The sequence below is a fragment of the Pezoporus flaviventris genome, unplaced genomic scaffold, assembly GCF_033815535.1.
Source record: "Pezoporus flaviventris isolate CSIRO_AGI_PZ_B2104156 unplaced genomic scaffold, CSIRO_AGI_Pfla_v1 ptg000136l, whole genome shotgun sequence".
Lineage (NCBI taxonomy): Eukaryota > Metazoa > Chordata > Aves > Psittaciformes > Psittacidae > Pezoporus > Pezoporus flaviventris.
This window is the reverse complement of record NW_026892684.1, coordinates 339,336-366,143: the sequence shown is the minus strand read 5'-3', so window position 1 is coordinate 366,143 and position 26,808 is coordinate 339,336. Positions and strand designations below refer to the sequence as shown.

Here is a 26,808-nt window from a genome sequence, read left to right as displayed (position 1 = left end):
CGAGCTCATTGTGTATTTAGTGTAGCCCACTTACTCCGTGTAGCATCATTTGCATGATGTGTAGAGGAACATCCAGCCCAACACAGGCAACTGGGGTGCCAGGAGGAGCTGTGATTCAGTGTCAAACACTTCTGAAGCAGTTCAAACCCCTTTATAGGCTGCCAGTATCTCTTTTTCAGTGGGAGCATAGCTGGCCTCAAATACTCTGTAGGCCTGACTCCAAAAGCCAAGGGGTCGACCTCGACTCTCCCCATGGAGCTTTCTGCCAGAGCCTCCAGTAGGACCATTCTCCCTGGCTGCAGTGGAAAGCACATTTTTCACATCTTGCTCTGTCAAGACTGGTCCAAGTTCTACTGCATGAACTCTCTCTCGTTTAATTTGTTTAAAGTTTGTTGTTGCCCAGGGACCCATTTGAAATCATTCTTCTTCTGGGTCATGTAATAGAGAGGGTTTATGATGAGGCTGTAATTTGTGATGTACAATCTCCAGATGGGTTTACCTCTACGTTGCCAGTTGCTCTGCTTCCATCGTTGCACCACCCCCACAGGACATTTGCCACCATCCATGAGTCAGTATACAGATAAAGCAAAACAAATTCCTTTAATGCAAATATTAGAGCAAGACAAGCACCCAAGGGAAAAAAAGAAAGTTAAAAAATTGAATGCAGTTCACAAAAGCTCAGCAGACACTTGTCAGCTAGAATCTCTCAAGTTTCTGCCCTCATTAATGATGTGTTAAATTTCAGTTCCAGCACCTTGGGTTGTGAAAATTGTTCCTATGTCTCCATAACTAAAGCAACACAATGCTCAACATGAAGAAATGTGCCTGGCCAACTTCCAGGTTCCAGACTAGTCCAGGCATCCACAATTTTCTCTAGATTGCAACACAGACTTCCCTGATAAACACTTCACCTTGCCTCTACTGTGCTACAAAATCTAGCAGGTATGACAATAGGAGAAAGTTGGAGTTCGTTAGGCCATGGTATTGTGATGACAAGGAAAACACTGAGCAACTTTGTAGGGAATATGAAAGTTGGATGACGAGCTCTGATTAAGAATGGAAATGGAAGGATAAGGAAAGATATTAAAAAAGAGATGGGATACAGATAACCAGCCTTTGTTTGGAGGGAGAGAAAGGAAAGATACAAAGTCTAAAGAGGAAAAAAGAAAGAATGAAAAATTTCAATATAAGCTATTAGAGAAGAAGCAGAGTTTGATAAATAGCCCAAAGAATAAGATTAGGAGTCAGAGTGAGAGAAGAAATTCATCAAATGAAAAGCCTAGAGGGATGAAAATCCTTAGGCAAGGAAAGTGAAGCAGATAGTCCAAGACATTTAAATACCGCTGGTAATCTTTACTTATATAGATATAGAATCATAGAATCATAGAATCATAGAATGGTTAGGGTTGGAAAGGACATTAAGATCTGTCCAACCTGGACTTGAACACCGCCAGGGATGGAGCATTCACAACTTCCCTGGGAAAAACATTCCAGGGCCTCACCACCCTTACAGTAAAGAACTTCCGACTCATATCCAATCTAAACTTCCCCTGCTTAAGTTTTAAGCTGTTACCCCTTGTCCTGTTGCTACAGTCCCTAATAAAGAGTCCCACCCCAACATCCCTATAGGCCCCCTTCAGATACTGGAAGGCTGCTATGAGGTCTCCACGCAGCCTTCTCTTGTCCAGGTTGAACAGCCCCAACTTTCTCAGCCTGTCTTCATACAGGAGGTGCTCCAGTCCCCTGAACATCCTCATGGCCCTCCTCTGGACTTGTTCCAACAGTTCCATGTCCTTTTTATGTTGAGGACACCAGAACAGCACACAGTACTCCAGGTGAGGTCTCACAAGAGGAGAGTAGAGGGGCAGGATCACCTCCTTCAACCTGCTAGTCACGCTCCTTTTGATGCAGCACAGGATACGGTTAGCTTTCTGGGCTGTGAGTGCACACTGCTGGCTCATGTTCATTTTCTCATTGACCAACACCCGCAAGTCCTTCTCAACAGGGCTGCTCTGAATCTCTTCTCTTCCCAACCTGTAGATGTACCTGGGGTTGCTCCGACTCAAGTGTAGGACCTTGCACCTGTCATGGTTAAACTTCATGAGGTTGGCATCAGCCCACCTTGATAAGCATGTCAAGGTCCCTCTGGATAGCATTCCTTCCCACCAGCGTATCAACTGAACAACATAGCTTGTTGTCATCTGCAAACCTCCTGAGGGCTCACTCAATCCCACTGTCATGGTTAAACTTCATGAGGTTGGCATCAGCCCACCTTGATAAGCATGTCAAGGTCCCTCTGGATAGCATTCCTTCCCACCAGCGTATCAACTGAACAACATAGCTTGTTGTCATCTGCAAACCTCCTGAGGGCTCACTCAATCCCACTGTCCATGTCAGCGACGAAGATGTTGAAGCAGACCGGTCCCAACACCGATCCCTGAGGGAAACCACTTGTTACTGGTCTCCAGCCGGACATTGAGCCATTGACCACAACTCTTTGTGTGTGGCCATCCAGCCAGTTCTTTATCCACCTAGTGGTATACCTATCAAATTTATGTCTCTCCTATTTAAAAACAAGGATGCCGTGCGGGACAGTGTTGAATGCTTTGCACAGGTCCAAGTAGATGACATCAACTGCTCTACCCCTGTCCATCATTTCCGCAGCCCCATCAAAGAAAACCACCAAATTGGTCAGGCAGTATTTCCCCTTAGTGAAGCCATGCTGGCTGCCACCAAGCACCTTGTTGTTTTTCATGTGCCTTACCATGCCTTCCAGGAGAATCTGCTCCAGGATTTTGACAGGCACAGAGATGAGACTGACTGGTCTGTAATTCCCCGGGTCATCCATTTTCCCCTTCTTGAAAATGGGGGTTATATTTCCCTTTCTCCAGTCATCAGGAACTTTTCCTGACTGCCATGATTTTTCAAATATGATGCCCAGTGACTTAGCAACTTCATTCGCCAACTCCTTCAGCACCTGCAGATAGATTTCATCAGGTCCCATGGACTTGCATACATTCAGGATCTTAAGATGGTCTCGAACCACATCCTCTCCCACAGTGGGCCCAAGGTCTTCATTCTCACAGTCCCTGCATCTGCCCTCCAAGACTTAGGCAGTGAGATCAGAGCATTTGCCAGTGAAGAACGAGGCAAAGAAGTCATTCAGAACCTCAGCCTTCTAAAAATCCAAGGTAGCCAGTTCTCCCAAAGGCTTCCTGAGGGGGCCTATGTTGTTCCTAGTCTGTCTTTTATTTCCAATGTACCTATAGAAACCCTTCCTGTTATCTTTCACATCCCTAGTCAAGTTTAATTCTAACTGGGCCTTACCTTTCCTAACCTGGTCCCTAGCTTCCCAAACAACATCCTTGTATTCTTCCCAGGCCACCTGTTCTTGCTTCCACCTTTTATAAGCCTCTTTTTTCCCTCAAAGTTTCCTCAGCAGCTCCTTATCCATCCAACGAGGTCTCCTGGCCCTCCTGCTGCACTTCCTTCGAATTGGAACACAACACTACTGTTGTAGCTTGTAGCAGGTGATCCTTGAATATCAACCAACAGTCTTGGGCCCCCCTGCCCTCTCGGGCTTTTTCCCTTGGAACCTTACTAAGCAGGTTCCTGAAGAGGCCAAAGTCTGCTCTCTTGAAGTCCAGGGGAGTGAGCTTGCTGCACGCTCTTCTCACTGTCCTGAGGATCTCTAATTTGACCTTCTCATGACTGTTGCAACCAAGGCTGCCCTGGAGCATCACATTTCCAACAAACCCTTCCCTGTTGGTGAGCACAAGGTCAAGCATGGCACCTCTCCTTGTCAGCTCCTCTATTACTTGCAGAAGGAAGTTGTCTTCCACACAATCGAGGAACCTCCTGGATTATTTCTGCCGGGCCGTACCGTCGCTCCAACAGATATCAGGGTGGTTGAAGTCCCCCATGAGGACAAAGGCCTGTGAGCGTGAGGCTGTTCTTATCTCTCTATAGAATGCTTCATCCACAGAGTCCTCTTGATCAGGCGGTCTTTAACAGATCCCTACAGTAATGTCTCCCATAGCTATTCTCCCTTAAACCCTGACCCACAAACTCTCTGTTGACTGCTCACCTGTCCCCAGACAGAATTCCATACTCTCCAGCCTATCCCTAACATAAATAGCAACTCTCCCTCCCCGTCTGCCAGGCCTGTCTTTTCTAAAGACAGTAACCTTCCATTCCAACACTCCAGTCATAGGAGCCATCCCACCATGTTTCTGTGATGCCTATTATATCATACCCCTGTAGACATGCACACATCTCTAATTCCTCTTGTTTGTTCCCCATGCTACAGGTGTTTGTATAGAGGCATCTGAGCCGAGCTCCAAAGAAAGCTGGCTCATTGGCTGTAGTGGCTGGAATATCTCTGCATTGCTCTGAGCATTTATTATAGGTGCTGGCAACTGACTGGGTGTGTTGGGATGGAATGATACCAAACTCTCCCAATAAATCTAGTTCAAAGCTTTCTTGACCAGCCTGGCAAGCCTCCTATCAAAACCGCTCTTCCCCTTAGACCAGCTCCAGCAGCCTCCAGTAGACCTGGCCTCCTAGACTGAGCTCCATGCTCTAGATACCCAAACCCCTGACTATAGCACCACCCTTCTAACTATTTATTAACCTGGCCAATCCTCCTAGCCTTTTTAAGGTCCCCCCCTTTATCACAGAGAATTGATGAAAAGACTATATGAGCTCCAGAGCCCTTAACCAACTCTCCCAGGGTTCTGTAGCCCTTCTTAATATTCTCCAGGCTACTGCTATCTATATCACTAGCACCCACATGGATCACTAGAAGTGGGTAATAGTCAGTGGGACTTATTAGCCCTGCCCATTGTGCACCCTCGCCTCAAGAGACCAGTGCAGGCGCTCTCTACACTCCGAGCTCTGCACTGCAGCCTCCCTTCTCATCGGCTCTGTCTGGGTGCCTACTCTGGCCACCGCCAGGGCAGCCAGAGCAGAGTTCCCAGACCGGGCCCTGGTCATAAGGTGAATGCTCACCATCCCACTCTCTTGCCCAGACAAACTGCCGTGCAAACTGTCTCGACCTGCTCTGTTTGCCGCGCAAACTGCCTCGAGCTCAGCTCCAGGTCGCTTGCACTCCCTGGGGCAGGTTTTTAACCAGTCAGGGCTGATTCCGCTCCTCCTGGTGCCACCCTTTGTGAGTCAGCTGCTCGCGTAACTGAGCTGCTGGCTTCTGGGCAAGTCCTGTCGAGGACTTGATGCTCCCTCGGTGGCCCTTGCTGCTGTGAACTGAGGCTCCTGGATGCTGAGCTTCCCTCTGCTCAAGTGTTGAAGGCATCCTCTCTTGAGCTACTTACCTCAGCAATTATATATATAACAGTTCTATAACATTAGAGGTGTTCCAAACCTGATGTAATTATAAAGCATGACAGAATTTAATTGCCAGAGAGGAGGAATAAACTATAAAAAGAAAAAAATAACATGTTTATACTACAGTATGAATGGGGACTGATTATGCCAATCCCATGAGCATTTTGCATCTGATCTCATATAGTGGTGAGTTATTTCCAACCACTGGAATAGGGTAAGTAGATCAAATACATTTTTAAAGTATAGACTGCTATAGTGAAAGATTAAGGACTGAAACCCTGTCTGACATTTTGCTGGAAGAGGAAATATTATGGATTATATCCCAGATTCGGGGGAAAAGATAAACCCTACTGTAACCTAGATGCCATCAGATTATTTTTTTCCTTTCCTATTTGTCTTATAAATATTTTATAACTGTTTTCTGATCTGCCTTATAAATGAACAGTTAAATATTATCTGAACCTGGACTAGGATTAAGATAAAGACTATTAAGCAGCATTGAGGTGAATACAGAGATATTGCTTTCACCCAAGAATATGACAAACTGATAAATCAAGGCAACTTAAGAAGTCCTACAGTTCCTTGGCACAATCTTCCCCATGCCCAGTGAATGAGAAGGTGGATTCCCTTTTAAGCTTCATGAGCCATCTGTCACCGTAGATATTAAAGGAGACATCAGTGACTATCCCTAACTAGTCCAGAAGTCTTCCCAGCCTAGAGTAAGATATTGTGTACACACCTGAACTCCAGAAGTCATAGAGAAACATGTCACAGCTTGCGCAGACAGTTATACCTGCATATGTCAAACCCACACATGCTTCCCTTCAAAGAGAATATGACAGCAAAGCTTTCTTATGAGAGCCAAGCCCGATTTACCAGGACCTTACATCTAACTCTGAGCTCAACAATAACTGGACGGTATTTGCAAAGTATTTAAATCATACACTTTAGATGCCATTAGCATTTGAAATATTTAGCATTAGCTAAGGAACCCAGCCAAAGCAACCAGTAATGGAAGGTACCAGTTATCAAAACAGTCAGTACATCACCACCCTCTGTTAGCCAGATGAGTACTGTTGCCTGCACTACTGGATTTTCTTGAAACTCAGAAGAGGGTAGAGTGAAAGAGGGTAGATTTATATTATGTATTAGAAAAAATAAAATTCTTCCCTGGGAGTGTGGGGAGGCATTGACACAGGCTGCCAAGAGAAGATGTGGCTGCTCCATCCCTGGCAGTGTTCAAGTCCAGGTTGGATGGGGCTTGGAGCAACCTGGTCTAGTGGAACACGGCAACATGGTCAAATGTGAGGTGAACTAGATGATCTTTAAGGTCCCTTACAACCCATTCTATGATTCTGTGATTGAAACTGTCCTAAGAGACAATAAATCTTGTATGATTCTGGAACTGACATCCAAAACAAAACAAAAACAAAACAAACACCACCCCCCCAAAAAAAAAGGGCAAGAAAAACTCCTACTTGCCTTTATAGATAACCAGTCCAAATCTAATGAAATTAGGTGATACCTTGCTTTTTAAAGACAATAGCTACCATTACACTGTGAGTAATAACCTTTGGTTCATGCTAAAAAGAGTCAAGTTTAATTTACTCCAAACATTTAAGTGAAAGTTAACAGAATGTATGGGTACCATTTCATAGAAATAACCTAACAAAAACACAGACAAGAGGCATTTACAGTGTTCAGAAGCTGTCTCAACACCAAAAGACAGATGATTTCTGATTCAAATGATTCTGTATCATACTTCAGTATAGCTTCAACTAATCTATTATTGTGATTTTTCTAATCTGCCCTCATGTGTACCCCTTCTTCTTTAAAGTTCATGTTGAATACGTTAATACACTATCACACAGTGAATCCATTCACAAGCATAAAACTACATGCAGCATAAAATTGTGACTTTCACTGTAACTGTAGCAAACTAAGTTTTTGAACATGGAAAAATAACTTTTGTATTGAACAAGTTACATTTAAGGGAGAAAATCTTACCCAGGAAGGACTGTAAACTTCACACAAGGTAACAACTCACAGCATTATAAAAAACAATAATTGTAGTTAAAAAAATATCTTCTATTCAAGAAAACCAGACTTCCTACCTTCACTACAGGGTGTCCTCCAGTAGACGCTTTTACTGCTCCTCTGCTTCCTTCCGTTTCATAGTGAGCTCTGTGATGAGTTTTAGGCTGGACTTCTATTTTCAGTTCACACTGCCCATAATGACTTGGTAAAGGCCAATCAAGAGGTGGCAACGAAGATGTGCTGCAATCAAGATGAGCACACTATGATGAAATGAACTATGCTGTCTGGCCACAGTACAAAGTAACTTCACTGTAAAATACTGACAATGATATCACTTTCCTAACAAATGATGACCAAGTAAGAATAGCTATTAGCCTAAAACTTACTTGAAAATTCAAATATTTTGCTGATGCATTAAAATCTTCCAATTATTTCCATTGGGGTTGTTAGAGTGGAATTTCTTCCTTCAAATACTCGATTAAAAGGATGGTACTGTATGACCCCCCCTGCTCCACACTGCCAGTGCTATTCTATTTTTAATCCCCATATATATCAGCAAGCAAGTTCAAATGTTATTTAGAGAGAAGAGTCTAAAGTCAATTTACAAGCCATAGAGTTTTAACTCTCTGCATTATGATCTTCCAGCTTGTTGGTTTTGGTTTGTCTAAGATTGGTAAGCACTGCACTTTGTTAACAATCATTAAAATGAACCCTATATGATGACTAAAAATTTTAAAGCTAGTAGTCCTATCTAACCATAAAGACTTACTGCAAAAAACAAAGACACCTACAGCACATGCTTAGCTTATCCACAGATTCTATATACCCTTACACACAATAGCAAAGTTGCTCCAGAAAAGAAGAAAAATACACAGTAATGGAAGAATCTCAAAGGGAAATAAGCCACATGGTATCACCAGTGTTTTCATACCTATCCTTTTACCTGCACACATTTATAGACTTACTATTCTAATAAGGTGAATGGTCAGATTCAAGTCAGTAACTACTTGGTAGAGCAAATTATTTTATGAACATTTAGAAGATAATGTTTAGAGCATTGTGTACTGAAAAAGAACATTTACAGTAACAATTAGCTTCCATTAAAATAGTTTTGTACTACCATACTCTGACCAACAAGGAAAGCAAATGAGGTTTTGAAGAGATGGACAAATATTGGTTTGTATCATCATTTGAGAAAGCTCAAATTCATTTCTTTCTGTTTTAAAGGAAGTCAGGAAAACAGCCACCACCAATACCTGCAAATTTCCACAAACACAAACAGCCACAGGTCCAAGAAAGATAAATTATACCTTCTTGAGAATTTAGCTAAGACCTATAAGAAATATCCACAGTTGAGAAAGAAGATAACATTTGGACTGAACAAAAAAAGAAAAGAAAGCTCTGCCTTCAGCAAGTATCTGGATGGACTCGGGCTCAGCCTTCAGCACCACACACAGAATCACAGAATAGTTAGGGTTGGAAAGGACCTTAAGATTATCTAGTTCCAAACCCCCTCCCATGGGCAGGGACGCCTCACACTGAACCATGTCATCCAAGGCTCTGTCCAACTCACCCTTGAACACTGCCAGAAATGAAGCATTCACAACTTCCTTGGGCAAATCATTCCAGTGCCTCACCACCCTCACAGTAAAGAACTTCTTCCTTGCTACAGACGAGAGTGTGTCTAAACATATTTGTGATAAGCATTTACTGTTTCAGAGTAATAGTAAATCATCACAATGCTGATTTATTGCCTCTCAAACTTGTTGCTCTTGATCTGAGTTTCAGCATGACGTACCTTACTTAAAGACAGTATTTGCTGTTTTAGTGTTTATCGGCTGGGGGCCTTGGGCTAAGGTACTCATTTCATTGTACTTTATGGCAATGACTTGGAATACAATAGACTCATTGATCATGAAACTGATCTAGCTTGTGTTCCCAGTGTGGTCATCACCTCTATACTTTGGGAGGTATATATTAGAAGTGTTTAACAATTACAAATCCTTTTTCCCCTCCTCAGGTGGTCAACCTGTGAAGGAGACATTACCTTACTTTCCCAGCCCCCCCACCAGATCGTTTACAGCATCATTTGAGAGTTCTGAAGGCTCTGAATGGCCCTTGGGTACCCTTGAGTCCTGCCTGCTGATTGTGATGGGGATCACCATGTTTGCACACAAACAGAGTGTGTTTTACCCATGACTATTTCGTCTGATCTCAAAAGTTAAGTAAAGTTGGGTTTAGGTCTTGTCTAGGGATAGACGATGATATAGGAGGACCAAGAGATCTTCCCTGAGGCTGGACAGTCATGAGTGGCACGGTGTGTAGGATAGTCTGGGCAAGTATCTAGGCCAGTGGGCCCCTCCAGTGCTTTGGAACTTCACCACCGAACAAGTATAAAATCCAAGTCAGATATGGCAATGCACTCTCTAAGCCCTTCCCAATAACCAATGGTGTGAAACAAGGTTGCGTTCTCGCACCAACTTTATTCACAGTCTTCTTCAGCGTGATGCTCCAAAGGGCTCTGGTAGACCTTGACTAACAAAACGGAATTTATATTCAATATCGTACTGATGGGAACCTATTCAACCTAAGGAGACTGAAGGCCCACACTAAACTTAAATCATCTTGTCCATGAACTGCTTTTTGCTGATGATCCTGCCCTTGTTGCCCACACAAAAGCAGCTATACAGCGTTTAACATCTTGCTTTGCAGAGGCGACTGCAGTTTTTGGGCTGGAAGTCAGCTTGAAGAAGACAGGGCATGTCTCTAGGATGAAGGATCATCGCCTCCCTAAGATCGTGCTTTATGGTGAACTTGCCACTGGTTGCTGCAAGAGAAGTGCCCCAAAGAAGAGATATAAGGACTCCCTGAAACAATACCTTAGCCTTGGCCATATTAACTACCATGTCCACCTTGGCCTCCAATCGGGAAACTTGGAGACACACCATACATAATGCCGATCGCTTTTTCTTAGGAGCCAGTGCAGTGCTGTGGTTTTGACTTTAAGCCTGGGATCAATGCTGATAACACCAATGTTTTTTGTTGTTGCCAAGTAATTTTTACACCAACCAAGGATTTTCTGAGGCTCATGCTCTGCCAGGGAGGAGGGGAAACAGGGAGGAAGCAGAGACAGGATACCTAACACCAACTAGCCAAAGAGTACCACAGACTATGTACAAATTACTGGGAATTTATTACTAAATTTATTACTAAACTCAGTCAAGCAAAAAGGTATGTGTTGCTCACGACTACTCTGCATACAGCCTCTCATAGAGATTTACATTTTTTGCAATTAGCTAATAAAAACATGGCACAAGCTATATCAGACTTGTCATTATCCTGAAAAAATATTTGGAATACTAGAATAAAAACAGAGACAAGAAAATAACCAAGTCTCAATATTATTTCATTCTTTAAAAACAAATAGAAAACATCAGCATGAGAGAGCAAGCAAGCACACAGTACTTGCACAGATGCCTAAAACATCACCAAATTTAAAATATTTCAAAATACAGTTCTCCAAATAAACTACAGTCTTTGAGGCTGTGCTTCATCAAACTGATGTTTTCCAGATGTAGCAGGGTAGAGAGTTACAGCTGCTTTCCATTTAGAGTTCGAGGTTGGATACCCAAGCTGTTGTTTCTCTGATTATTTTTGTTGCTCTCTCCATCACCCTCAAATTCTCAGCAGCAGTGGAATCTTAAAAAGTTCTAGGGTACACTAACATCCACCTTTCTGCAATGTATGGATAACAGTTTAATATATTTCTGCTTCCACATCACCCTTTCACTTTTTCCGAGAAAAATGCTGTAGAGATATAAATTGAACTGGATCAGCGATTATCCTAGGTTCAGCAGTAGCAGTCATTTTTCTCCTTAGTAGCTGATGCAGTGCTGTGTTTTCGACTTTAGCCTGCGAAAAACGCTGAGAGGAGAAAGTGATAAGTGCTGAAGAGGCCCCACCAGATAATAAACTGTCAGAAAGTGAAAAGCAGTATGCCTTGTTTACTGATGGGTCCTGCCGTACTGTGGGAAATCGGAGATGGAAAGCAGCTGTATGGAATACCCTATGACAAGCGGCAGAAACTGCTGAAGCAGAGGGTGAATCAAGTCAGTTTGCCAAGGTGAAAGCCATCTAGCTGGCCTTGCACATTGCTGAACGAAAAAAGCGGCCAGTACTTTATCTCTATACTGACTCATGGATGGTGGCAAATACCCTGTGGGGGTGGTTGCAGCAATGGAAGCAGAGCAACTGGCAACGCAGAGGTGAACCCATCTGGGCTGCTACACTGTGGCAAGATATCGCTACCTGGGTGCAGAATGTGATGGTGAAGGTACACCATGGCAATGCTCATGTACCCAAGAGCTGGGCCACTGAGAAACACCAGAACAACCAACAGGTGGACCAAGCTGCTAAGACTCAAGTGGCTCAATTTAGATTGACAACATAAGCGTGAATTTTTTGGCCCAGTGGGCCCATGACACATCATGCCATCAAGGCAGAAATGCAACATACAGATGGGATCGTGACTGAGGGGTGGACTTAACAATGGACACTATTTCCCAGGTTATTCATGAATGAGAAATGTGCTGCAAATGAGCAAGCCAAGCAGTTAAAGCATTTTTGGTATAGAGGACAATGGCTAAAGTACAAATATGGGGAGGCCTAGCAGACTGACTACATCATATTTCCACCGACCCGCCAAGGCAAGTGCCATGTGCGTACCATGGTGGAAGAATCACCAGATGGCTGGAGACATATGCTGCGCCCCACACTACTTCCCGGAACACTATCCTGGGCCTTGGGAAACAAGTCTTGTAGCAACACAGCACCCCAAAAAGAATTGAGACAGACAATGGAACTAATTTCCGGAACAACCTTATAGACACTTACGCCAAAGAGCATGGCACTGAGTGGGTTTATCACATCCCCTACCATGCATCAGCCTCTAGGAAAATCAAACAGTGAAACCAGTTGTTAAAAACTACACTGAGAGCAATAGGTGGTGGGGCTTTCAAACACTGGGATACTCATTTATCAAAAGCCACCAGGGGATCTACCAACAGGGCTGGCCTAACCCAAACATACTGTAGAGGGGAATAAAGTTCCTGTAGTGCACATAAAGCGCACATAAAGAATGTCCTGGGGAAGATAGTTTGGGTTATTCCTGCCTCAGGTAAATGAAAACCCACTCGTACGATTGTTTTCGCTCAGGGATCTAGATATACTTGTTGGGTAATGTGGGAAGATGGGAAAGTCCAATGTGTACCTCAAAGGGACTCGATTTTGGGGGAAAACAGACAATGAACTCAATTATATGCTGTTGTCTGCTATATAATACTTCCATAGCTCATCAGCTAGACGCCCATCTCCACCACTCCATGCTTTGAAAAGAAGATATGCGCTGTCAGGATCATCAGCAGAGAATCAAGTCATGAGAGAAGGTAGAAGCAGGAGAACTGTCCTCAGGTCACCATCGACTGACCCTGAGTTCCCTCAGATCATCACCCCAACAAAGAATGAACTTGGATGAAACCAGATGAGCTCAGCAGGGACCAGACGAGTTAGTTGGTGTCATTAGCAGGCAAGAATCCAACACTACACACCATCTTTCCTTCTGCCCTGAAAAACTATTACAAAAGATGAAGCCTTACATCATGGACAGAATTAATTCAGCAACTTTATGGGGATTGGTCCATGGACTAAGGAATGATATCTTTCCCTCTGTGTGTGCATGTATATATATAAATATTTATGTGAGACAAGAAGGAATGATATACTGAAAAAAAAAAAAAAAAAACAAACAAAAAACAGGATCCAAGCATGATGTCAATGGTATGGAATAAGGGGTGGATACTTTCCTGGGTTCACCTGTAGCAGTCATTTTTCTCCTTCGTAGCTGGTGCATTCCTGTGTTTTTGACTTTCAGCTGGGAATAATGCTGATAACACACTGATGTTTTTACCTGTTGCTAAGTAATGTTTACTCTGACCAAGGACTTAACAGTCTCATGCTCTGCCATTGAGGAGGGGCACAGGAAGCTAGGAGGAAGCAGAGACAGGACACCTGACCCAAACAATGTCGAAGCAGTGTTCTCACAGGAGAATGGATAATTGGTACAAAACTCTGAATAATCCCAAAAGATACAGCAAGGCCATGAGAGGCCTGAGGAAGCTTAAGCAAGCAAGAGAAGAAGAAGCTGGAATTCAATGAGTTAATGAGAACTGTGCACTGCTGGCAAGCTTTCGAGGTCAAGTTCTCACACCTGTGCTTAACCAATTATCTGTTAGTCACTAAGGGTCTTCAAGACATGTATCCAATCATAAGATGCCAAATCACTGTAAGTGCATGTAAGAAATAGTATATCAGGAGTTAAGGCTTTGTAATAAATTTGGCAATTGCTTGATCACATTGATCGTCTTTGCGTTGTCCGTGACTCCCGCGTCAACAACTGGCGCCCGAACAGGGACCCTCAGATTGGTAATTTGCAGAATGCAAGTTTGAAATTCCAACAGGAAAAGAGGGGACGGAGAGCCAGCCGAAAGCAGCGCTGCCCCGGAGCTGGAATTCAGATGTGCAAAACTTCGGGAATCTCGCCCTGATCAGATGAGCGGCTGGGGAGGAGATGAGATCCACGCTATCCAAAGAGGAACAGGCGGTGGTGAAGCTCCTCCAACATATTCTCTCTAAGAGAGGACTGCAATATGATAGTGCTGCCTTACAGAGGCTGTTAAAGTGGTCCCCTGATTGCGGTTTTATCCCCACCGTGCAAGCGGCTTTTGAGGTTCTGGAGTGGGACCGAATTGGCCAAGCCTTATGGGATAAGGTTAGTAAAGGAACCAAAGGGGCACAGAAACACTCAACACTTTGGAGATTGGTGTTCGAGACTTTGAAAGAGATGAAATCAGAAAGGGTGGCAGTAGCTTCTGTATTTGCCACCACAGCTCCAGAAGGGGCTGTCTCCCCTAACCCCCATCACAGTGCTGCAGCTATGACTTTTGCACCTCCTGTGGTACCTGGAACGGCGCCAACAAAATCAGCGCCCCGAGCCAATGAAAGCAAGAGCCAGGTCCGCAGACGGCCACGTACTGAACGAGAGACACCTGAAAAGAAAGACATAGCTGTGAACAACGGAGACCCAGAGTTAGACCCAGGATCGGACTCCGAGTCCCCTGAATCCGAGCCAGATTTATATCCTCCACTTCCAGACTCCAACTCTTCGTGTCCCAGGTCAGTCTGCTCGGCTCATCAGCAACTGCTCACTGGCCTTGGAAATGCTCAGCTGCAACAACTGATGAAAAAGCTTGAAGCCCTCAAGACTCAGATTGAGATGTCTGCATTGGCGGCGCCACCATCTTATCCTCCACAAAACCCCTTCCTTAAAGAAAGCAAACGGGGAGGGGGTGGGAGAGGTATCGGGGGGCACAAATCCTGCGTACCGTTGGCACGGGTTAATCAAAGATGCGATTATTACGGGTGAATTTTCTGCAATGGGCCTCTCTGCATATCCTGTGCTTACTACACAGCAGGGGGATAAAGAGGGGGAAACTTTTGATCTCAAAATAGTTAAGGAAGCCTGACAAGCAGTGACCACATATGGGTTAAAATCCTCTTATACTCAAGCTGTATATGTTATGAATTTCGTGCAATTGCCAGGACACTTTAATGACTCCCCTGCTATAATACATGGTCAAGCATTAGGTTCAGGTTATATGACTAAAACTCCAGGTATTCTGGCCCAGTACAAGGATTTGGAAACCGGCATTTAGAAAGGTCCTGCAGAAGTAAAACTAACTGGTCGAGGTTATATGTGTGTAATTACAGATTGCGGTCTGCGGTGGGTGAAACCCTAAAAAGAGTCAGCACTGCCCAAGGAGAGCCAGGACACCCCCCTTGTCAGTGACTGAATGAACTGAAATTTGAGCTTGGGACATCCGTTTTATGGATGGTTTCAGTCCTTCTTAAAGTGAAGGGAGCAACTTTTTTTTACAGTAAAGTTTAAAAAAAAAAACAAAAAAAAACCACAACAAACCCCCCCACCCCCGAACCTCCAGGGAAGCGAGACCAGCGTGGGATATAGACATATTGTGTGATTTTCCGGTGATGGGAAGGTCTCTTGTATGCTCTTATCAGGGGTATTGGACATACTATGACAAACCATGGACTTGGGAGCCCATATACAACTCATTTAATACAGTTTCTCTGTGATACTCATGTACTAGAAGTTGGTAAAAATAAGTATGCCCATGTTTCTATCGACCTTTGGAGGCCTTAACAGATATTGCTGGCCACTTCTTCCAACACAGACAGGCCACCTGTGTTGGAATGACTGTGCATTTTGGTCAGTATAAAAGCCCAAGCCTCATGTGATGTGGGGGAGACAGAGACTCTGCGGGGACGCCCGCTAAGGTTGAGCCTGCCACCTCGCACTGCAATGATGCTTCTCGGAGCTGGTTTCCTGTTAGTCTCCACAGGGTCCTTGTGCCACGGTCTGTACATGGGACTGTGTAGCAGGAGTAATGACTGTCTAGATTTTGTGCTTCAAATAGTGTAGTTGTGTGGAGTGTGCTTGTGGGATCCCATATATGTGCGTGTGTGTGTGTGTGTGTGTGTGTGTGTTGAGGGCAGACAGTGTTCTGTGTATTTTTTTTGTTGTTGGGTTCATGCAAAAGTTTTTAACAGGTAGTAGATTAACATTTTGGGCAAGAAAAGGTTAATGCAAAAGTGCGGGTGCCAGCAGATATTTATGGTTATGGTTGCTGCTGAAGCAGGCAGGCAGCTGTAGCCATGCAAAGCAGGGTAAGTTATTTGATAGGAGTGCGGTACCAATGTTAAAAAAAAACCCAACCAAACAAAAAAAACAAAGCTGCCCTCCGATTCAGCTCCCGGTGCTCCACTGGCAGAAGGGCTAGGATGGACACCAGAGCCAAGGAGTGAAGGAGTGGAGCGGTGGGGACACATGCCATGCCAGACCTTGATGTGAGAGATGGCCTCCCCTGTTACCAGAGAGCCATACAGGAGAAAAAAGGGGCAGGCCCAGCAGCCTGTAGCTGGCATATGTTGGAGATATGATCTAGCCCAAATCCCCTGCTCAAGTAGGGCCATCCAAAAGATACATAAAACTAAAAGGGGGAGATGTGGAGACAGTGTTCTCACAGGAGAATGGATAATTGGTACAAAACTCTGAATAATCCCAAAAGATACAGCAAGGCCATGAGAGGACCGAGGAAGCTTAAGCAAGCAAGAGAAGAAGAAGCTGGATTTCACTGAGTTAATGAGAACTGTGCACTGCTGGCAAGCTTTCGAGGTCAAGTTCCCACACCTGTGCTTAACCAATTATATGTTAGTCTCTAAGGGTCTTCAAGGCATGTATCCAATCATAATATGCCAAATCACTGTAAGTGCATGTAAGAAATAGTATTTAAGGAGTTAAGGCTTTGTAATAAATGGCAATCGCTTGACCACATTGATCGTCTCTGCTCTGTCCGTGACTCCTGCGTCAACAAAACAAGCCAAAGGGGTATTCCATACCACAGCAGATCATGCCCAGTATAGAAACTGAGGGCAGTTACCAGGAAGGCCCAGATCACTGCTCAGGTCGAGCTGGGTATCCGGAGGCAGGTGGTGAGCAATTGTAACATTCATCATCACTTCTGTTTATTGTTTTACTTCCCTTTCCCCTTTTAATTTTATATTCCTTCCTCCTGTTATTTCCCTTATCATTATTATTATTTGTAGTAGTAGTAGTTTTGTATTATACCTTAGTTACTGGACTGTTCTTTTCTCAACCCATGGGATTTACATTTTTTGGATTCTCCTCCCCATCCCTCCAGGAGCAGAAGGAGGAAGAAGAGGGTAGGGTAGTGAGCGAGCAGCTGTGTGGTTCCAAGTTACTGGCTGGGCTTAAACCATGACAGTAATCTAACTTTTTTCATTTTGAAAGGTAAATTTTTGAATCCTATTAATTTATCAGAGCCCCAGCTGTATCTACAGCTGCTTCAAGTCAGCATTTGGGGGGCAAATAGTAACAAATTTACACACATTTTGAGCACCTGTCAATATGAAGCAATGTTAGTTTTGTACCAGATGCTGATTATGGTGAAGTAAATCTGAAGCTGCTAGCTTTACTGCATTTACAGATCTGTTCTCAAGAAAATACGTGTCATGGTTTAAGCCCTGCCTGTAACTCTGAGCCACACAGCTGCTTGCCCACTCCCCCCCCTTCCTCTTCCCACCACTCCCAGAGGGATGGGGAGAATCAAAAGAATCTAACTCCCATGGGTTGAGATAAGAATAGTCCAGTAACTAAGGTATAACACAAAACTACTACTGCTACCAATAATAATAATAATGATAAGGGAACGATCAAGGGGAAAAAAATACAACTGTTCACCACCTCCCAAACGATACCCAGCCTGACCTGAGCAGCAATCTGGCCTTCTGGGTAACTCCCCTCAGTTTCTATACTGGGCATGATGTGCTGTGGTATGGAATATCCCACTGGCTTGTTTGGGTCAGGCGTCCTGTCTCTGCTTCCTCCCGGCTTCACCTCCTCCCTGGCAAAGCATGAGACTGAGAAAGTCCTTGGTCAGAATAAACATTACTTAGCAGCAACTAAAAACATCGGTATTATCATCGGTATTATCATCAGTATTACTAAGGTCCTTTGCAACCCTAACTATTCTATGATCTCTAGAATGGCTGATTCCCTTAGAGACCAGATGCCTTTCTCTATCGTGGTCCACATCACCGAACGACTCATAACAACGTCCTTGTACGGAAACCTTTCTTTCAGAGCTACCAAGAGCCGCCTCCAAAGGCTGAGGGACTGTTTCTCTTTTGTAATTGCTCTGTCAATTCCCCCTTCCCTAGCAAGGGATCTTTTTGCATATTCTGTAGCTCGGTCAAGAAGTCAGTTTTCCTCCTTCCTCTTCCTGTGATTCACGTAATAATAACTCTTGTTCAGATGCTGTTCAATGTATTAAATGCATTGGTTCATCTGTCTTCACTGTACAGGTTGTTCTTTGTGCCTCATGTTTGCTTTTCCTCTTGCTTACAGGGGCAACTGATTTTGGCACAAATTGGTCCTTTGGTTTAGCTGCAGTGACTATCACTGTGGATGGAGTGGCTACAGTGTCTGCCACTAGGGTTCTAGTGGCTGAAGTATCTGTTGTTGGGGTTGGTGCAGCTGCTGTGCTTGGGGGTCGAGTAGCATCAACAGCTGCATTGTCTGTTGATTTCATGGTTTGAGTAGCTGCTGTACTTGTCACTGGGATTGGTGTAATTGCTGTACTAGAGTTCAAGTAGCTGTGTTGTCAGCTCCTTTGCCATCAGATCCAGAGACATTTTTTTCCCTTTGAAGGTGCTGGATAGTGTTGAACAGGGCTCTGTTAGCGTAGGCCAAGCCCCAGCACATTGCCATGATTTGTCCCTCTCTGGTATGACCAGGATGACAACACACCTTGTTACTAGTTCTTCTGGACTTTGCACTTGTTCAGTGGTGAAGTTCCAAAGCACTGGAGGGGCCCACTGACCTAGATACTTGTCCGTACCATCCCACACGCCCTGTCACTCATGACTGTCCAGCCTCAGGGAAGATCCTTTGGTCCTATATTGTCAAATAACCCTAGACAAGACCCAAACCCAACCCTGCTTAACTTCCGAGATCAGACAAAATGGTCATGGGTAAAACACACTCTGTATGTGTAGCAACATGCTGATTCCCATTCACAATCAGCAGGCAGGTCTCAAGGGTACCCAAAGGCCATCCAAAACCTTCAGAACTCTCAAATGTTTCTGTACATAGTCTGGTGGGGTAGCTGGGAAGCTAAGGGACTGTCTCCTTCACAGGTTGACCACCCGAGGAGGAAAAAGAAAAATGTGTAATTGCTAAACACTTCCATTATATACCTTCCAAAGTATAGAGGTGGTGACCACACTGGAAACACAAGCCACATCAATTTCATGATCAAGGAGTCTATTATATTACAAGTCATCACCATGAAGTACAGCGAAGCAAGAACCTTATCCCAGGCCCCCAGCTGATAAACACTTGTCGTGGTTTAAACCCAGTCAGGTAACTTGTTCACTCACTCCCAGTGAGTGGTGCCGAGCTGACAACAATCAAGGTCCGTGTCCGTCTCCCCCCCCCCCCCACCGGGGCTCTCCCCTTCCCCGCTCACGGAGGAACAGGGAGGAGGATCGAGAGAGTGCAACTCCTACGGGTTGAGACAAGAACAGTCCAGCAACAAATCACCACCGCTACTATCAGCTACAACAATGATAAGGGAAAATAACAAGGGAAGAGAATACGATACCACCGGCCAAGAAAACAAGTTCCACCCGGAAGCCCCTCTCCTTCCGGGTAACTCCCAGTTACCCCCCCACCCCGGGCATGATGTGCTGTGGTATGGAATACCTCACCGGCTAGCCCGGGTAAGGCGCCCCGTCCTGCTTCCGCACAGCCTCCCCTCCTCCCTGGCAGAGCATGAGCCTCACAGAGTCCTTGGTCAGGGTAAACATCACTTAGCAACAACCGAAAACATCGGCTTCACCAACACTGTTCTCAAGCTAGAAGTCAAAACACAGCACTGCACCAGTTAACACAAAGGAAAAACATGACTGCTACTGCTGAACCCAGGACATTATCCACCCCTTATTCCATACCATTCACGTCGTGCTCAGATCCCACATTTTCAATACACCATCGCTCTCCCACATATATACATCCATATACATACAGACCAAGAGGAAAAAATCATTTTCTTAGTGCATGGACCAATCCCTATAATGCTGCCGAGTCCATTCGGTCCATGATGTTCCAAGTTCATTCTCTGTTGGGATGATGGCTGGAGGGAAGTCAGGGCCAATCGCTGGTGACCTGGAGACATCTAGTTGATGGGCTATAAAAGCATTACACAGCAGGCAACAGCATACAATTGAGTTCACTGGCTGTTTTCCCCTAAAACCAAATGCCCTTGAGGTATACATCGGACTTCCCCATCTTCCCGCATTACCCACCAAGTATATCCAGGTCCCTGAGCAAAAGCAATCCCACGAGTGGGTTTGCCTTTACCTGAAGCAGGAATAACCCAGACTGTCTTCCCCAGCAAATTCTTCATATGCACCACGGGAACTTTGTCCCCTGCTACAATATGTAAAAGTTCTGACTGAGCTGGGCCAGCCCTGTTGGCAGATCCTCTGGTGTTGACCAACCAGGTGGCCTTTGGTAAATGTGTATCCCAATGCTTGAAAGTTCCCCCACCCATTGCTCTCAGTGTAGTTTTTAACAGCCCATTGTACCGTTCGATTTTCCCAGAGGCTGGTGCATGGTAGGGGATGTGATATACCCACTCAATGCCATGCTCTTTGGCCCAAATATCTATAAGGCTATTCCGGAAATGAGTCCCATTGTCTGACTCAATTCTCTCTGGGGTGCCGTGTCGCCACAAAATCTGTTTCTCAAGGCCCAGGATGGTGTTCCGGGCAGTGGCACGGAGCACAGCGTATGTTTCCAGCCACCCGGTGGTTGCTTCCACCATGGTAAGCACATGGCGCTTGCCTTGGCGGGTTGGTGGCAGTGTGATATAGTCAATCTGCCAGGCCTCCCCATATTTATACTTCAACCATCGTCCTCCATACCAAAGAGGCTTTAACCGCTTGGCTTGTTTAATAGCAGCACATGTTTCACACTCATGAATAACCTGGGCAATAGTGTCCATTGTTAAGTCCACCCCTCGGTCACGGGCCCATCTATATGTTGCATCTCTGCCCTGATGGCTTGAAGTGTCATGGGCCCACCGGGCCAAAAATAATTCACCTTTATGTTGCCAATCTAAGTCCATCTGAGCCACTTCAATCTTAGCCGCTTTATCCACTTGTTGGTTGTTCTGGTGTTCCTCAGTGGCCCGACTCTTGGGTACATGGGCATCTACATGACGTACCTTCACCACCAGGTTCTGCACCCGGGCAGCAATATCTTTCCACAGTGCAGCAGCCCAGATGGGTTTACCTCTGTGTTGCCAGTTGCTCTGCTTCCATTGCTTCAACCACCCCCACAGGGCATTTGCCACCATCCATGAGTCAGTATAAAGTACTGGCCAGTTTTCTCGTTCAGCAATGTCCAGGGCCAGCTGGATGGCTTTCACCTCGGCAAATTGACTCGATTCACCCTCTCCATCAGCAGTTTCTGCAACTTGTCGTCCAGGACTCCATACAGCTGCCTTCCATCTCCGATGCTTTCCCACAATACGGCAAGAGCCATCAGTAAACAAGGCATACTGCTTTTCACTTTCTTTCAGTTTATTATATGGTGGGGCCTCTTGAGCACGCATCACCTCCTCCTCTGGTGACATTCCGAAATCTTTGCCCTCTGGCCAGTCCATGATGACTTCTAGAATGCCTGGACGACTGGGATTTCCTATTCGAGTTCGTTGTGTAATTAGTGCAGCCCATTTACTCCATGTAGCATCAGTTGCATGATGTGTAGAGAAGACCCTGCCTTTGAACATCCAGCCCAGCACGGGCAGCCGGGGTGCCAGGAGGAGCTGTGCTTCAGTGCCAATCACTTCCGAAGCAGCTCGAACCCCTTCATAGGCTGCCAGTATCTCTTTCTCAGTTGGGGTATAGCTGGCCTCAGATCCTTTATATCCCCGACTCCAAAAGCCGAGGGGTCGACCTCGAGTCTCCCCTGGAGCTTTCTGCCAGAGGCTCCAGGTAGGACCGTTCTCCCCAGCTGCAGTGTACAGCACATTTTTTACATCTGGTCCGGTCCGGACTGGTCCAAGGGCTACTGCAGGAACTATCTCACGTTTAATTTGCTCAAAGGCTTGTTGCTGCTCAGGGCCCCATTTAAAATCATTCTTCTTCCGGGTCACATGATAGAGAGGGCTTACAATCAAACTGTAATTTGGGATGTGCATTCTCCAGAACCCCACTGCACCCAAGAAAGCTTGCGTTTCTTTCTTATTAGTTGGTGGAGACATTGCTGTTATCTTGTTGATCACATCTGTGGGGATCTGTCTACGTCCATCTTGCCATTTTATTCCCAAAAATTGAATCTCCTGTGCAGGTCCCTTGACCTTACTCCGTTTTATGGCAAAACCGGCTTTCAGCAGGATTTGGATTATTTTCCTCCCTTTCTCAAAGACTTCTTCCGCTGTATCGCCCCACACAATAATGTCATCAATGTATTGCAGGTGTTCTGGAGCTTGCCCCTGTTCCAGTGCAGTCTGGATCAGTCCATGGCAAATGGTAGGGCTGTGTTTCCACCCCTGGGGCAGTCGGTTCCAAGTGAACCGGACACCCCTCCAAGTAAAAGCAAACTGTGGCCTGCACTCTGCTGCCAAAGGAATTGAGAAAAATGCATTGGCAATATCAATCGTGGCATACCACTTGGCTGCCTTTGACTCTAGTTCATAATGAAGTTCTAGCATGTCCGGGACGGCAGCACTCAATGGTGGTGTGACTTCATTCAGGCCACGATAGTCTACTGTTAGTCTCCATTCTCCATTAGACTTTCGCACTGGCCATATGGGGCTATTGAAGGGTGAGCGGGTCCTGCTGATCACCCCCTGACTCTCCAGTCTACGGATCAGCTGATGGATGGGAATCAGGGAGTCTCGGTTGGTGCGATATTGCCGCCGGTGCACTGTTGTGGTCGCAATTGGCACTTGCTGTTCTTCAACTTTCAGCAACCCCACAGCAGAGGGATCTGAGAGACCAGGCAAGGTGGACAGCTGCTCAATTTCCTCAGTCTCCAAAGCAGCAATACCAAAAGCCCACCGGTACCCTTTTGGGTCTTTGAAGTACCCTCTCTTGAGGTAGTCTATGCCGAGAATGCATGGAGCCTCTGGACCAGTCACAATAGGGTGCTTTTGCCACTCCCTCCCAGTCAGGCTGATTTCAGCCTCCAGCACAGTCAACTCTTGGGATCCTCCTGTTACTCCAGAAATATAGATGGGTTCCACCCCTTGACAGCTTGATGGCATCAGGGTACACTGTGCACCGGTATCTACTAGAGCCTTATACTTCTGTGGGACTGATGTGCCAGGCCATCTGATCCACACAGTCCAGTAAATCCGATTGTCCCCTACCTCCACCTGGCTGGAGGCAGGGCCCCTCTAATGGTCGTCACAGCATTGGACACTTAAGTCGTGTTGAAAGGGATTATTCTTCGTTATCACAGGAGCTGGAGTAAAATCAGCTCTTCCACTCCATCTGGGAAACTGCTCACCAGAGACTGAAGCCGGAGCTCTCATGGGACGATCAGTCTTGGCCCTTGCTCCCCTCTTCAGTTCACTCACCCGTTCCTCCAAAGCTGAAGTAGGTTTTCCATCCCACTTTGTCATGTCTTCTCCGTGATCCAGCAGGTAAAACCATAGGGTACCCCGTGGCGTATACCTTCTGTATCTCCTCTCTTGAACAATAGGATGCCTTTTGTTAATAGCTGAGACGTGTGCTGGTACACGTGAGGAGCTGGATAAATCAGATAGATTGTCCCTCAATTGTTCGAGGTCCTGGGACAGTTTTTTCACAGCTGAGATGATGGAAGGGGTGAGATTGTCTTTGAACTCTCAGAGTTTATGAACCATTTCATCCACTGTTAGTGGTACTATGTCATTCCAGGTCACTGTTGCCAATGAATGGGCATATGATGACGGTGCATTCCGTGTAAGTTTTCGCCACATGGGTCGTGTACATTCAACTTCATCTGGATCTATGGGTGTATCCCCGTTATTCGGCTTGATGTGATAGAGCATCTCTAAGATGGCCGATTCCCTCAGAGACTGGATGCCTTTGTCTATAGTAGTCCACTTGGCCGAACGACTCGTAACATCGTCCTTGTACGGAAACCTTTCTTTCACAGCTGCCAAGAGCCTCCTCCAAAGGCTGAGGGACTTTTTCTCTCTTGCAATTGCTTTGTCAATTCCCCCTTCTCTAGCAAGTGATCCCAGCTGCTTGGCTTCTGTACCTTCTAGTTCGTGACCATCGGCCCCATTGTCCCAGCATCGGAGTAACCAGGTGATGATGTGCTCCCCTGGTTGACGGGTAAAATCTTTTCGCATATTCCGCAGCTTGGTTGAGGTCCGAGGTCGAGAAGTTACCTCTTCTTCTTCTTCTTCGTCATGTGATGATGACTCCTGATCAGATTCTGGACCAGGTGGTGAATTCATTGGTTCTTCATCTCGCTTCACCCTTTTTGCCTCCTTTTTGCTTGTTCTCTTGCGTACAGGGGCAACTGATATTGGTACGAATTGGTCCTCTGGGTTGGCTGCAGTGATTATCACTGTGGTTTGAGTAGCAACTGTACTTGTTGCTGGGGGTGGTGTAGCTGCTGAGCTTGGAGCTGGGGTAACCGCGCTGTCTGTTGCAGTTGAAGTTTGAGCAGCTGCTGTACTTGCCACTGGGGTAGCTGTGCTGTTCATTGCAGCCAAAGTTTGAGTAGCGACCGTCACCCTGCCCTCAGATCCGCCGACATTCTTTTCCTTTTGAAGGTGCTGGATAGTGTTGAACAAGGCCCTGTAAGCATAGGTCAAGCCCCAGCACGTTACCGTGATTTGTCCATCTCTGGTATGGCCAGAATGACCACACACCTCATTTAAGTGTTTTACTAATTCTTCTGGATTTTGCAGTTGTTCGGTAGTGAAATTCCAAAGTACTGGAGGGGCCCACTGACCTAGATACTTGCCCTTACTATCCCACACACCCTGCCACTCATGGCTGTCTAGCCTCAGGGAAAATCTCTTGGTCCTCCTACATCGTCGTTTGACCCCAGACAAGACCCAAACCTGAATCTGCTTAACTCTTGAAATCAGTAGTGGGCAAAACACACTCTGTATGCGTGTTAGCATGGTGATTCCCATCACCATCAGCAAACAAGTCTCAACAGCATTAAAAGGCCATTCAAAAAATTCAAAACTCTCAAATGTAAATGGTCTGGGGGGGACAACTAGGAGGGTAAAAGGATGTCTCCTTCACAGGTTGAGCACCTGAGGAGGAGAAAAAAGATGTGTAATTGCTAAGCACCTTCATCATATACCTCCCAAAGTATAAAGGTGGTGACCACACTGGGAACATAAGCCAGATCAGTTTCATGATCAATGATTCTATTGTATTACAAGTCATTACCATAAAGTACAATGGGACAAAAACCTTAGCCCAAGCCCCACACTTGAAAAACACTAATACAGCAAATACCGGATGGACGTAAGATATGATATACTGAAACTGTGAGATCAAGAGGAACAACCTTGAGAGCCAATAAATCAGCATTGTGACGAGTGACTATCAATCCAGTCAGATCTGTTCTTATCTCAACCCCTTGTGCCCCACGTTGGGCGCCAAAAAGAACTGTCGTGGTTTAAACCCAGTCAGGTAACTTGTTCACTCACTCCCAGTGAGTGGTGCCAAGCTGACAACAATCGAGGTCCGTGTCCGTCTCCCCCCCCCCCCCCACCGGGGCTCTCCCCTTCCCCGCTCCCAGAGGAACGGGGAGGAGGATCGAGAGAGTGCAACTCCTACGGGTTGAGACAAGAACAGTCCAGCAACAAATCACCACCGCTACTATCAGCTAAAACAATGATAAGGGAAAATAACAAGGGAAGAGAATACAATACCACCGGCCAAGAAAACAAGTTCCACCCGGAAGCCCCTGTCCTTCCGGGTAACTCCCAGTTACCCCCCCACCCCGGGCATGACGTGCTGTGGTATGGAATACCTCCCCGGCTAGCCCGGGTCAGGCGCCCCGTCCCTGCTTCCTCACAGCCTCCCCTCCTCCCTGGCAGAGCATGAGCCTCACAGAGTCCTTGGTCAGGGTAAACATCACTTAGCAACAACCGAAAACATCGGCTTCACCAACACTGTTCTCAAGCTAGAAGTCAAAACACAGCACTGCACCAGTTAACACAAAGGAAAAACATGACTGCTACTGCTGAACCCAGGACAACACTAAAACAGCAAATGCTGGCTCTAAGTAAGGTACGACACGCTGAAACTCCATGATCAAGAGCAACAACTTTGAGAGCAAATAAACCAGCACCGTGATGAGTGACTATTAATTCAAAACAATCAATGCCTATCACAAATATGATTAGACAAACTCTGTTCAGATCTGTTGTTATCTCAACCCTTTGTGCCCCACATTGGGCACCACAAAATACTGTCGTGGTTTAAGTCCAGCCAGCAACCCAAAACCATGCAGTCCTCACTCACTCCCCACCTTCTTCCTCTCCCCGCTCCCAGAGGGGTGGGGAGGAGAACTGAAAGAATATAACTCCCATGGGTTGAGATAAGAACCATATGGTAACTAAGGTATAATACAAAACTACTACTACCACCACCAAAAATAATAAGGAAAAGAACAAAGGGAGAAAATACAACTGCTCACCACCTCCCTAACAACACCCAGCTCGACCCAAGCAGCAATCT

At 45.6% G+C, this 26,808-nt stretch overlaps 1 protein-coding gene across 6 annotated transcripts in view; it reads right to left on the bottom strand.

Annotated features, from left to right (window-relative positions):
• The window catches only part of LOC133282714 (nuclear factor of activated T-cells, cytoplasmic 3-like), a 92,926-nt gene that overhangs the window by 40,629 nt on the left and 25,489 nt on the right, over positions 1–26,808 (bottom strand). For all 6 annotated transcript variants that reach the window (XM_061478904.1, XM_061478910.1, XM_061478906.1 and 3 more), the window contains exon 3: positions 7,458–7,620. In XM_061478904.1, coding sequence (XP_061334888.1) covers positions 7,458–7,620 — 163 coding nt within the window. The remainder of the gene's footprint in view (positions 1–7,457; positions 7,621–26,808) is intronic.